Source organism: Sceloporus occidentalis, unplaced genomic scaffold, assembly GCF_023333645.1.
Source record: "Sceloporus occidentalis isolate IW3139 unplaced genomic scaffold, rSceOcc1.0.p SCAF_3, whole genome shotgun sequence".
Lineage (NCBI taxonomy): Eukaryota > Metazoa > Chordata > Lepidosauria > Squamata > Phrynosomatidae > Sceloporus > Sceloporus occidentalis.
The window spans coordinates 128,695,536-128,708,966 of NW_028316983.1; the positions used below are offsets into that span (position 1 = coordinate 128,695,536).

Sequence of the window (13,431 nt, forward strand, 5' to 3'; positions counted from 1 at the left end):
ACACCGGCAAATGCACACACACACTTTTTCTCCCTGCTCATTTTACATTCAGCTCTCCCCCAAGTGACTCTTCGCTGCCCACCTGCCTCCTCCTCTCTCTCTGAGAGAAGACAAGCCAACCAGTTGCAAAAAACTGTGGACAGGAAGGCAGTGAAAAGTTTCCATTTTGGGGAGAGTCTACTGTAAAAGTAGGTTTCTTGGCAGGATTGAAGAGACAAAGGGCACCTGTGGCTGTTCAACTCCACTCTAAGGAAAAAATGGCTGCGACCAGGGCTTTTTCGTGCTTCCTCGGTGCAGCAGAGAAGCAACCTCTATCCACTGCTGGGGAAATGCCAAAGAGCCACCAAGGACCTGAGGAGCCTCAAATTTTTACTCTCGACTTATCCACAGGCCATACCAAAATCCATAATTTTGGCTCCAAAACCTGCCCTTGATTTATACTTGAGATCGACTTCTAGCCATATATATACGGTAAATATTGGAATTCTGTACTTTCCCCTGCTTTCCCCTGCTAGGTGACATGTATGAAGTTGGGGCAGAGAGTGGCCGGTATTACTGTCTGAATGTACCTTTGCGTGACGGCATTGATGACCAAAGTGAGTAGAAGACCTTTCCTTGGCCTTGTTATAAATCCTGTTTTCTGTGCAGATTGGAGGCGAGGAGCTATAACAGCATTACCTTTTCTTGTCTTCTGAAGGTTACAAACATCTCTTCCAACCAGTCATTAATCAAGTGGTAGAATTCTATCAACCCACATGCATAGTGCTGCAGGTAAGAGAATGGAACACCTAATCAGTAGCCGTTGTCAGTGGGCCTTGGTATTACATTTTTGTGACATGAGGAAGAACTGGGCTGGCTAGAATTTGATGCGTTCCTGAAATTCTACTGTGAGTGTTTTTGGCTCTTACCATATTTCCAGGATAGCAGTAGGGAACCTCCACAGGTTGAATTTGGCTTGATAGGCCATGCTATCCAGTCAAAGAAAACATAATAATAACGATAAAACCGACAAGATACAAATTCAGAGAGGCACTCGTCAAGGTTGCCCACTCTCTCTCCTTTTGTTTCTGCTAATCATGGACTTATTAATTAAAGAAATTAGAGAGGATCCTAAAATTCAGGGAGTTAAAATTAAAAAATCTAATATTAAAATTAGAGCTTTCGCAGATGATGTAGTTATTGTTTTAGATGATCCACTAAATAATATAGCAATAATATAGCAAGAGTAATGGAGGTGTTGGACAAATTTGGAAATATAACAGGTTGCAGAATAAGAACAAATCAAACATATTGACAAAAAATATCAAAAAAGAGGAAGATCATGAAGTAGGAAAACTAACAGGGGTTAATGTGGTAAGTAAGGTTAATTATTTGGGAATAAATATCACAAAGAAATCTACAGAACGATTTGTGAACAACTATACGAAGATCTGGAAAGAGATTTAAAAAGATCTGATTAAATGGAATAAATTAAACATATCCTTATTAGGCAGAATTTCTACCATAAAAATGAATATCTTACCAAGAATGCCATACTTATTCCAAACAATTCCCATCATTTTAACAGACAATATTTTTAAAAACTGGAATAAAGATATTTCAGATTTCATTGGGAGGGGAAGAAAACCAAGAATCAAATTTAAAAATTTACAAGATTGGAATGAGAGAGGAGGATTGGGATTACCATCTTTAAAATTATACTATGATGCATGTAGCTTGGTATGGATAAAAGAATGGATAACATTAGAGAACAAACTTTTATTAGATTTGGAAGGAGACGATTTAACTACGGGATGGCATGCGTTTCTGGTATATGAAAAAAGTAACCAAATTAAATATTTTTGAACCATGCGCTTAGGTGTCCACTATATAGAATTTGGAAGAAATACAAAAAACATATTCTCCCGAAAATTTGTGCTTGGGTTTCCCCATATGAAGCTATTTACAGAAAGGAGATGAGTGAGTGAAGGGGTAAATTGGCTTAAATATGAGGACCTATGGGTAAAATTAGAGGGGAAAATGTCTTTAAAAACAAGAGAAGATCTAATCAAGGAAGGGGAGGGAGGTATAAAGTTGCATTGGTTCACTTATAGACAAATTTACGAAAGATTTAAAATGGATGCAAAAACTTACAGATTTGAATCAGAGATTAAAAATGTTGAACTTGGGGAAATTTTATATTTAGAAAAAGACAAATTAATTGGTAAAATTTGCGCGACACTTCTGGCCTTAGAAATGGAGGCGGAAATGGTCAAAGAACAAATGATAAAATGGGCTAGATGTATTGGGCACCCAGTTTCTGTTGAACCAATGGGAAAAGGCATGGAAAGATGTTAAAAAACTAACTCTCTCTCAAAACATTAGAGAAAACTTTTATAAGATGATGTATTTTTGATATCTTTCACCTTATAAATTGGCTAAGATTTACAAAACGAAGAAGGAGAACTGTTGGAAACGTAAAAAGAAAAAAGGAACTTTTTTTCATTGTTGGTGGGAGTGCTGCAAAGCAAAAATCTATTGGAGAATGATTAATAATCTAATTAATTTCATAATGGGTACAAAGCTAACTTTAAAACCGGAACTATACTTATTAGGAATAATGGATGAGGAAATAAAAAAAGAGGACAAAAAGGTAATATTCTACATGATCTCCCTGGCCAGGATATGCTTCGCCCAAGGTTGGAAAAATAAGGTAATACCATCTAAAGAGGATTGGCTGTTAAAATTATATGAGGGCAGGGGCATGGATATCCTGACCCAAGCCCTGAGGAACGAATATGATACCAAGACGTTGGATAGTTGGAAGAAAGTAACAATTTTTTTTGAGATAGAATGGGGTAAAGTCGCAATAGCCAATCTTAAATATATTAATCCTGTCAGTCTCATTACCGGGAATTATAAGATTATTGTGTATTTTCTTTTAAACAAGTAATTATAGTAGAAGATAAGCAATGGATAGCCAAATTCTAACATTATTTTACTATCTGGTAGGAAGGAAGTCAACTTGATGTTAAATGTTTGTTATGGATAATATGTTAAGTGTTGAATGGAGAATAGATGCTATGTTATTAGATGTAGTTTGAGGTTTTAGTGTTTGTTTATATTGTTTATTTGTTTGTTCAATGTTAATATTTGTAATATTGTATATTTGTATTTTTGTATATTGTACATTGTCTTTTTTCTTTTCTTTGTATGGTTTTTTTTTCCTTTGTGGATATACGTCTTGTATGTTTTTGTTTTATATAATAAAATTAATTAATTAAATAATAATAATAATAATAATAATAATAATAATATACCACCTTTCCAAAAAGATCAAAGCAGTTTACAAAATTACATAAAATACATAAACAATTTACATAAGCAAATAAAATACCTAAACAAAACATAAATATATACAATTAAAATTCCATCCCTCATTCCTTAACTAAAATACAATCATAATTAAACATTAAACACTAAGAATAATTTTTTAAAAAGAAAACAGGGGTGCTCTCCTCTCTCTTGCCTCCTTCAGTCTCTTCTGCCGGCAAGGTTTTTAAAGCAACCCCCTTTCCATCCTATAAGGGACTGAGAAAAGAGAATGACTATGCTGCTGCCTTGAAGCATGCTACAAGAGGCCAAACCTGTGCTTGCTCCCCAGTCCGCTTATGTTGAAGCTGAGCAGAGCTGTCTGTGTACTCATATGGTGCATGGAGGGGATACTTCCACAGGTGACAGCTGAGTCCACTTAGTCCATCTCTTAATGTCAATACAACAGTGAATCAGGTAGAATCATAGAGTTGGAAGAGACTGTTTAAAGACTTCTAAGGATGGAGACTCCACTACACTCCCAGGGAGTTTGTTCCACTGTCGAACAGCCCTTACTGTCAGGAAGTTCCTCCTAATGTTGAGGTGACTGCACTTCAGCGCATGCATTTCTTTATACAGATTTCTCCATTCAGATTAGGGCCAGATGATTCTGTGCCTTTCTCTGCATGGAGAACAATGTGAAAGCATGGAGTTTTGGAAGAATCTGACCTCATATGGATCCTGAAAGATATCTTGGGCTGGGGCAAGAGAGGAGTCTATGCCTACGGTGAATTTGATGCCCCAGGCCTTCCTCTAGAAAATAGTTTTCAACAGATGGACTTTCCAATATTTTCAGTTTTTTTCTTCATTTTAAAAAATTCTTCTCTTTTCAGTGTGGAGCTGACTCCTTAGGTTGTGATCGTTTGGGTTGCTTTAATCTCAGTATAAGAGGACATGGGTAAGTTTTTTAAGTTGTCTGTTCCAAGGCAAGCCTCCACAATATTTGCTCTCTCACAAAAGTCAGAATAAGCAGGATGAGCACACCCTGCCTCACAACTTTTCTAAGATGCCAGAACAATGGGTCTTTTCAATCCAACTGCTTGGCACCAATATGTGACATTGCAGTGGTAAGACTCTCACTCAAGACCAGGACCCTATGCTTGTTCTTTGCTTACCTGATCCCACCACTGCCTACCAATTTTGTGTCGGGGTGGCAATGTGTCACTGCCAAATCTCTTATACTCCTTTACACTATGTGCTACCATGACACCAGTTATGTGTGGATCTCTTGGATCTCTTACAAAGGACTTGCACCCTAGAACTCTCTTCAACTTCCAGCACTCTGGGGTTTTAAAATCCCAACAGCTTGACACTAATTGTCAATTGATAACTACACACTCACTATCTAAAGCATCCTAAATAATAAAAAGTATCTCCTTTTGATAGCTTTTTGCTTATGTTTGGTAGTATAGATGATGTTTTCTGTAAGCACATTTCAGGCAACTACTTGTTGAAACAAAGATCAAATTTTATTTACAAGCAAGGTTGAATACAGTATCTTTCTTGTAGGATGTGAATCAAGCTTGATAAAGGTAAAGGTAAAGGTAGTCCCTTGATGTGAATGTCTAGTCATAACCAACTGTAAAGGGTGGTGCTCATCTTCATTATTAAGTCGAATCTCCAATTTATATACAATGGGCCCTTGGTATCCACTGGGGTTTGGTTCCAGGACAGGGGGAATTTTACTATACCATTGTATTTAATGCTATTTGAGCATCCACGGATAGTATCCATGCGGGTGGGGGGTGGGGGTACCAAAATCCATGGATGCTCAAGTCCCATTAAAATATTGTGGTGTAGTAAAATGGTGTCCCTCATATAAAATCGCAAAATCAAGGTTTTCTTTTTAGAATTTATATATTTTTAAAATATTTTCAAACTGTGGATACTTGAATCCATGGATAAAGAATCAGTGGATATGAAGGGCTGACTGTACAACACATGGGTATAAAAGTTCATTTCTGAATTTTATGATTTTGGATTCTAGGGAGTGTGTGGAATATGTAAAGAGTTTCAACATTCCTCTTCTGGTGCTGGGAGGAGGTGGCTACACAGTTCGCAATGTGGCCCGATGCTGGTGAGTCTTCTGGAAACTTGGTGTGGCAGTTCCTTTTTATTGAAGCTAGGTTGTGATTTTACGTATCTTAGTTACAAGTGGCACAGATTTATATGGGGTAGGGTGTTGTAAACTCTAGGTTGAAATGTGGTCTCTCTAAACTTTCAGGACTTATGAAACATCATTGCTTGTAGATGAAGCTATTAGTGAGGAGTTACCATACAGTGGTAAGTCAGAGACCCCTAAGTTAAAATATACTGATACTTGCTACTCCATCTTAATTCAGCTTTTAGTATCAAGGTGGATAAAAATAAAATAGTAATTATAAATTGTAAACATATAATAAAAGAAAGTATTATGGTAGTTAATAAAGAATTTCAAGTGGTAAGTGGGTGTTAACTGAGCAGGAAAGCCTATCAGTGATGCTAGCACTTGCCTCACTTTTTTACTAGAACTAGTCTTATTGCTAAAGAGAATAAATGGATTCCATTTCTGCAGATTTTCTCATTTGTATTGCACATCCTTTCCCAAAGATGTTTATATGTTATTGAATTGGTCACAAGTATCATATTTCAGACTTTCCCCAAACATCATTTATTAAGAGTGCCAGACATGGCGATAGACTGTTTAGGGTCAATAATCTGAGATTCAGTCCATAGAGGATGGGTTATTACTTCTGGATTGTTCATCTGTATAGCTGAATAACATTCATCCTGTTTTGGAGAAGATTGCATTTCTCCTAAAACAAGCAGCCTGTGGGCCACAAGCTCTCCTCCATGATATTGTTGTGACCCTAGGCCCCTCTCAATATTCTCTAACTTTAACACACACACCCTTGCCCATAGGGTTGTCAGAATCAGTTTTGCCATATTTTGGCCCTGGCCTGTTTTATGCCCAGAAGAGGCCTCTTGTCTAGGAGAAAGTGATGTGGGAATTGATCTTCTGGTCTTTTCCTGTTAGGACAAAAATGAGCTTCTTCTGGGTTTAAAATGACTCAGGAGCCCGCCCACCCCTCAAGTCCCTGGGGATGTTTATGGAGCATTTATGGCATAGGTGAGGGGGTTGCAGAGGTGTGCCCCCAGGCCTCCTGGAAACTCTCACTTTGATCCAAAATAGAGCTGTGACCTTGTTACCTAGGCCTTGATGTTTTGATCCTATCATACCTGTGCTTTGGTATTTGCACTGGCTTCCAACCCCTTTCTAGACCCAACTCAAAGTGCTGCTTCTGACATTTAGGGATGGGCAAAGTGCACCCCCATAGAACTTTCACAGCTGCAGAACTATACCAGATGTATTCCCTTCCTATGTATCTTTTTGATTCAACATTGAAGCTTAATTATTTGGAGGATATTTGGTTTCATGATGGTATTAAAGCTTCATAGATGAAACTGCGCAGCAGAAGAATCTAGCATTTCAAGCAATAGCATTCTGTTCTCTGACCCCCCACAAATGTTAGAGTGATGTTTAGCTGATACATAATTCTTAAAATTTGGCTTGTGAAGAATTCATAATGAGGTGTGCATTCTCAGTAAGATATAGGTAGAAAGAGCAAAGGGTTTGAGAACATAACACTCCCTCAGGCAAAGCACTACCTCTTGGTTAGTCAATCACTACATAAGCATTTTGTGTGACTGAAGTGGGCTATGCATGGCCTTCCTCTTTGTTTATATATAGGAATTTCTAGTAGTATGGGTACCAATATACAGCGGACACTTGTTATCTACTAGGGTTTGGTTCCAAGACCCCCCCCCCCCCATGGATATCAAAATCCGTGGATGCTCAAGTCTCAATAAATACAGTATCATAGTTCTTATGTAAAATGGCAAAAATCAAGGATTGCTTTCTGGAATTTATATACTTTAGAATATTTTCAAGCCATGGATGCTTGAATCTGTGGATAAAAAAAATCCATGGATAGGGAGGGCCAACTGTATTTATACTCTTCATCTCACTCTGTGCAGAATACTTTGAATACTTTGCTCCAGACTTCACTCTTCATCCTGATGTCAGCACCAGAATTGAAAATCAGAACTCGAGGCAGGTGAGTACTTCAGGATATATGTAGTTTAATTAGTTGTCTTCTCTGAGTGATTTCAGAAGATATACAGTTAGTGCCTCTGGTTTCATTCATGGCATTTTAAGTAACATGAGAATTTCTACACTGTTGACATTTATAGTGGTCAGGCTGGAGAGGTGGCAAGAGTTGCTAAACATTTTAGTACTGGTTGACTGCTGTAACATGACTTTGCTTCTTTCTTCTCTATTTTGATTAGTACTTAGATCAAATCCGACAGACTATATTTGAGAATTTGAAGATGCTGAATCACGCACCCAGTGTCCAAATCCATGATGTCCCTTCTGATCTGCTGAGCTACGACCGCACTGATGAGCCTGATCCAGAAGAGAGAGGGTCGGAGGATAACTACAGCAGGCATGTTGCACACTTCACCTATCAAGTGAAGCTGCCCTTGTTCTTTTTCCTCATCCACAGTACAGTTAGAGAAGGGGTAGTTATGTCTCAACTCAATGTCTGTGTTCAGGCCCTGAGCCTCTTTACCTGACTCGCCAGTGTTCTTCTCAGAAAAGGCTCCTGTATCTCTCACCTTTCTCATTGGGAAATGGAAGGGGCACCATAGAGACAGCTTCCTTGAGAGCTGCTGCTTCAAGGTGCCATGAGAACCTTGAGAGGCTGTTCATTTAATAGCAGCTCCCTCTTCACTGATACTGCAGTGGTGAAGCCTGTTCTGGCTGCCTGCATAAAGATGAGTTTGAGAATGGGGTGGTTCTGTGCAATTGTGTTGCTAACAATTGCTGGAATTGTTGTGTATATGAACTTTCGCAAGCTGAGACTCTCTAGGACTTTAAGTGAATGTTTCTGGTAGCTTCCTGTTTTTTGAACACAGCATCTCACTTCCTTTGAGCACACATTTCTTAGTCTCCAGTCTCCGTTTTGTCTTCGGTTTCCATTTTGTCTCCATATGGTCAGCATGTTTCTTTTAAGACGCTTACAAACTTTTCTTCTAAATGCCTTTTTTCAAGTATCATGTAGAATTTCTACTACTTTTATCATTACCATAAAGCTGTGCCTGTGTATGAGGTATGCACAAGATCTGTGAAGCTATTTTATGTCACTTTAGGTGAAGACTCTGTCTTAACTTTTATTATGCTGATACAGTCTGCCCTTGCCTTACATGGGAGATCCGTTCTGGAACTCCCCCCCCCCCCACCTCCCCACGTAAGGCAAAAAGCACATATGCTTGAGCCTTATTAAATATAATGGGGCTTGTGCTTGCCGCATGGCCGTCTCCACACACCACCCTCCCATTTTCCCAGAGGTTTCCGCGTAAGCTGAAAACCGCCTATAACTAGCCCGCGTATGGTGTGGGCTCACTGTACATGTGTGTTGGGAAGGGTTGACTGGTCTCCTGTTTCTAACATTTTCCTGTGAATAATCTGCTGTTGAAATGTAACAGTATCCTAATATGTATGTCATTCTCCCCCTAGTTATCCTAGGTGGCAACCTGGCTCTTAGGGCAAAGGAGAATACTAACTCTAAATTTAGAAGAATGATGAAAGTTCCTTTCAGAATAAGCATCAGGTTGATTAGGTCTATGCTTACTGCCCAAGGTCCTATTTTTCAGAGGCTGCTGCAATCTTTAAAAGACAGATTTCATGTCTGTGCTTAATTTTGGACTATATCTTCACCCTCTACTTCTATTATCACCCCTGTATTAATTTATTTGCAGACCGGAAGCTTCCAATGAGTTTTATGATGGCGAACATGATAATGATAAAGAAAGTGATGTGGAGATATGATGCCTGCTGCAGTCTGGATTGTGTGCTACTGCCTGGATAATGGTGCTCTAAGGAGAAAGCAGGTTCCATTAGAAATTGTCTGCTCTTCCCAGCTGTTGCTTGAAGCCATGGCAGCATGATGGCTGATCCATGAGAATACTGAGGTGCAAAAGCAGCAAGAGGTCCCCACATTCCCTATGTGACTTTGCTGTCCAATGCTGTTTGTGAAAATAGATATTCATACTATCAGGTTCACAGAAGACTATCTTGCTGCTGTGTAAGCAATTTCAAGTTTCATTCTGCAGTAAGTTTTGTTACTTTTATGTCTATGTCCAATTTTAATGGAAGGACAAATCTGTTGCACTGGGAACATTTCTTCTGAACTGTTTTGATACAGGTTTACATAATATTTGGTTCAAAGAGCTGATTTGAAATCCATAAAAAACTGTAGTGAAAAGATACTTTATTTCATCCAGTCACTATTCCCTTTTGTAGTAATTCAGATGAAAGGGAGAACCAGATAAGGTTTGCTGATATTTTTCTGAGATGTAGTAGAAGTGGGAAAGCCAACTTTGGAGGCAATGCAGGTTTATTTAGTACATGGCTTAGCTTACTTCCTGGGTTATTCTTGAAACAATTTTTCTCTACAGTTGGGATGTGCTGAAACTCTTTTATCTTTAATGGGCAGTTTGAGAGTGGAAAGGCTTGGTTGTTGTTTTTTACTAATTTTTCTGCTTGGTTACACTGTGTACTTGGATGCCTGTATGGTGCCAAAAATCTTGTTAATGAAAAATTGAAACCTGCATGTGTGACAAGATAAAAACTTTTGTGCACCACCATCCCCCACCACCACCCCAGTACACACACGAGAAAGTGCAGGTTTTCACCTTTGTTTCATGGAGAAACACATTATTTTTCAGGGTGAGAGACCTGGGCCAAATGTTTTTGAATATCTTCCTATTTTTTATATTTCTCCCTGTGAACGTTTAACACATATGTAATGAACCCCTGCCTTCTGAGCATGGGCCTTACATGGATCCTAGGATACAATGATTCAATGGAAGGAATTTCTTCACTTCTTCTGTGTCCTACCTCATATTGTTTAGGAAATTAGGGGAGTGGGCACAGGGACGAAAATGGAAAATCGTCCTTCCATTAACTTAAATTAGGATTTAAACCAGAATCAGGAAGATTTCCTTGCATTAACTGCACATTCTCCTTCCCTTTTGTGTTTATAGACAGTGATACAATGTGGGTCTCACTTTGGCTGTAATTGTAAGCTGTATGAATGATGGAGATATTTGTAATCAGTATTGTAAGGACATCTGTTTTAGCTCCGATGAGCAGCAGCTGACATTCTTTAATGCTGATTTTTGCCCACTATGTTTAAAATATTAAACAATCTGATACTATTTTTTATAACCTGCCTTGTGTCTACTCATTTGCCTGCCTGCCTCCATTTAAAAGCTAGTCCTCAGTAGTCATTGATCTATTTACCTAAGTACAAAAGTATGTATTGATCCCTAGCCATTCTGTTCCAGTTACACTACTTTATGCAACCTGTACAGCATATGGGCAACAGCTGTAGAGCCCGGGACCATTTAACAGATTGCCCAAGTGCTCAAAGGCTGCACTCCCCCCCTGCCCAGGTTTTTTAGTTAAATACCTATTAAATATCAGTTAAAATTCCCCACCAGTAAATATTAACAAATTAAACCTCCCTATTTTTTTTTGCCTGATTATTATTAATTTATATTGATTGTACATGAAATCTACATGCATTTAAATTGCTTTTAATATGACATTGGCTATTGATACTGACGAGATCTAAATTGACTATCGAAGAAATCTAAATTGACTAGTGACTATCTCATTGAACTTTCTAATGATTATAGTGCATTTAATATTGGTCCCGAACAGACAGGCCAAAATAAAGCTGCTTCGGATCATTTTGGAGGTATGCTGTTTAAATGACACATGCATCTTATGAGGCTAGAAGCTGCCCCAAAGCTGCATTCCCGTCCTTAGGACTGGAGCGTGGCTTTGGTGCAGCTTCTGGTCTCTTAGGACACATGCATCATTTAAACAGCATACCTCCAAAGTGACTCGAAGCAGCTTTATTTTGGCCTGTCTGTTCGGGCCCATTGTTACCATATTTTATGACATATAGTCGCCCCTCCGTTTTCACAGACTTAGAGTCCGTGTCTCTCAGAAATACCAAGGGGCAAATAGAGGGCAACACAATGGGGCATGCAGAGGAGCGTGCTGCCATTGAAGTCAATAGGAATGCCAATATCTGCGATTTTTCCATTTTCACCGTGTGTGTGTGTGTGTCCAGGACGGATCCCTTGTGAAAACGGAGGGGTGACTGTAATTTTTTGCAACAAATCTGGAGGCCCACAGAAGAGGGTTTGAGGTACTGCATCCAGCCCACGTTTTTCTTAATGTTTATACCTTGTATGTCTTAAACAGAGAAACTGAATTCTGTGATTGTAAATTAAAGAGGCATGGAGAGTAGTCAACATTTTGCTTGAATGTGGAAAGAAATGTAACAACAAATAGGTCATTTTGGCACACGTTAACTATTTGAGCAGAGTCTGAAGACTTCGTAGTATACAGAGAGTATACTCTGAATCAGAACTAGCTAGAGTGTTGCTATGGGGGCTCTTGTGTTCTCAAATGCCCTCTTCAACAGCCCCTTTTCTGGGAAGAAATGGATGAATTGCTTTTCCTGAAAGCCTCTAGAACCTGCATTTAATCTTTTAAATAAGTCACAACCTCTCTTGCCTGTACTGCTTGACCTTTTTAAAAAGTATGTTTTGCCAAATTGGCAATGGAGTTCTCACACTTCCAGTTGCAAGTTTTCAATTTTTTTCACAGTGTCTGTGGCCCCGGATTGTTCTAGGAAGAGAAAGTCAAATGCTAGACCTGTCAAAGTTGTCCACTCCTGCTCTCCGTATTCTGTTTGAAGATCATGTTTGAAGTCCTTCTGATTTGAACTTCCAAGGATGGAGAGTATCAATCACAATGTTTGCTAACATGAAGCTATTGAAGCTTTCTTTGCCATTGCAGTATGTCTGAATGAGGTGTATGCAGTGATGGGACTCTTCCCCTACTGCTGGCATGTGGCCTAAAAGAAATTTCTGTTTGCTAATCTCTTTCATACCCTGCCCTACAACAAAATAATTACTGCAAAGTAATAAACATGAACAGTGCACAACACGAGCGGGGTAAGGTTCAAAACGTCTGCTTATTGTGTTTAAGACTATCTCCCCCCTTTCTTTCTTTTTTTGTTGAAGAAACATGGGTACAATTACACCAGTGGACTCTTGTGGATTACAAATAGTGGTAAAGAGCTATGGACCTTTTTATTTTTATATTATTTACATGACATCCATGTGAGGTAAAACACTAAGCACATATTTTTGAAGAAAATATCATGTTAAGATAAGTACAGCAAGAAAAAGGAAAAAAAATGTAATGATACTAAAAGCCCTGAAGAAAAACTAGATGCACACTGGGCAGCTGATAATAATCCATTTTGACAGTCTTCATCCAAGGCTGCTAATATTATTTCTCCATATGTCATGGAGAGACAATAAAAATTAGACACTAGAAAAATCTGGTAGGTTTGTCCTCAGCATGAAACTTTTATTAGCTATCTTTAAATGAAACAATATATTTCAACAAAGGAAGGTAGTCTACTTATAATAATAAAAAAAAGCCACATTCGTTGGGCTTAGGGGCATAGGACCCCCGTGAATGTGGAAAAATCGCAAATAACAAAACCACTATGTTTTTACCTGAGAGAACACCTTTGGGAATCTCTAGGTCCTCCAGTGCAATTCTGTGGTCAACATCTGCCAGTCATTGACCATAGAATTGGGCTGAAGGAGCTACAAAAGCCTAGTGGAGAGTTCTTTCTAGGAATCTCTAGGTCCTTCAGTACAACCTTTGATTAAAGTTGACCACAGAGTTGCACTGGAAGACCTAGACATTTCTAGAGAGAACATATTAATAAAATTCGTGAATAATCAAATCTGCAAAACTCAACGCTGCAAATGTGGAGGGACAAGTGTATTTTTAAAAGACTCTTGCCTTGCAATAATGGTTCTGAGTAGGTTACCAGCTAAGCTCCTTGCTTCCATTTCAACCATAGCAGGTGAGTGTCCCTTCTATAAATTTGGCCACAGACATGGAGTTTTCTGGACCACTTTCATCTAGCACCT

General features: G+C 38.7%; 1 protein-coding gene across 3 annotated transcripts in view; it reads left to right on the forward strand.

Moving 5' to 3' along the window:
• Positions 1-12,412, forward strand: part of LOC149316755 (histone deacetylase 3) — a 32,615-nt gene extending 20,203 nt beyond the window's left edge. For 2 of the 3 annotated variants that reach the window (XM_089516180.1, XM_089516181.1), the window contains exons 8-15: positions 516-596; positions 698-771; positions 4,185-4,249; positions 5,339-5,428; positions 5,576-5,634; positions 7,369-7,448; positions 7,681-7,838; positions 9,154-10,624. In XM_089516180.1, the coding sequence (XP_089372306.1) occupies positions 516-596; positions 698-771; positions 4,185-4,249; positions 5,339-5,428; positions 5,576-5,634; positions 7,369-7,448; positions 7,681-7,838; positions 9,154-9,223 (677 nt within the window). In that variant the 3' untranslated portion in view covers positions 9,224-10,624. Of the gene's footprint in view, positions 1-515; positions 597-697; positions 772-4,184; positions 4,250-5,338; positions 5,429-5,575; positions 5,635-7,368; positions 7,449-7,680; positions 7,839-9,153; positions 10,625-12,082 lie in introns of those variants that run through there. The other variant, XR_016280524.1, reaches the window with a different exon arrangement.
• The last annotated feature ends 1,019 nt before the right edge of the window (positions 12,413-13,431 follow it).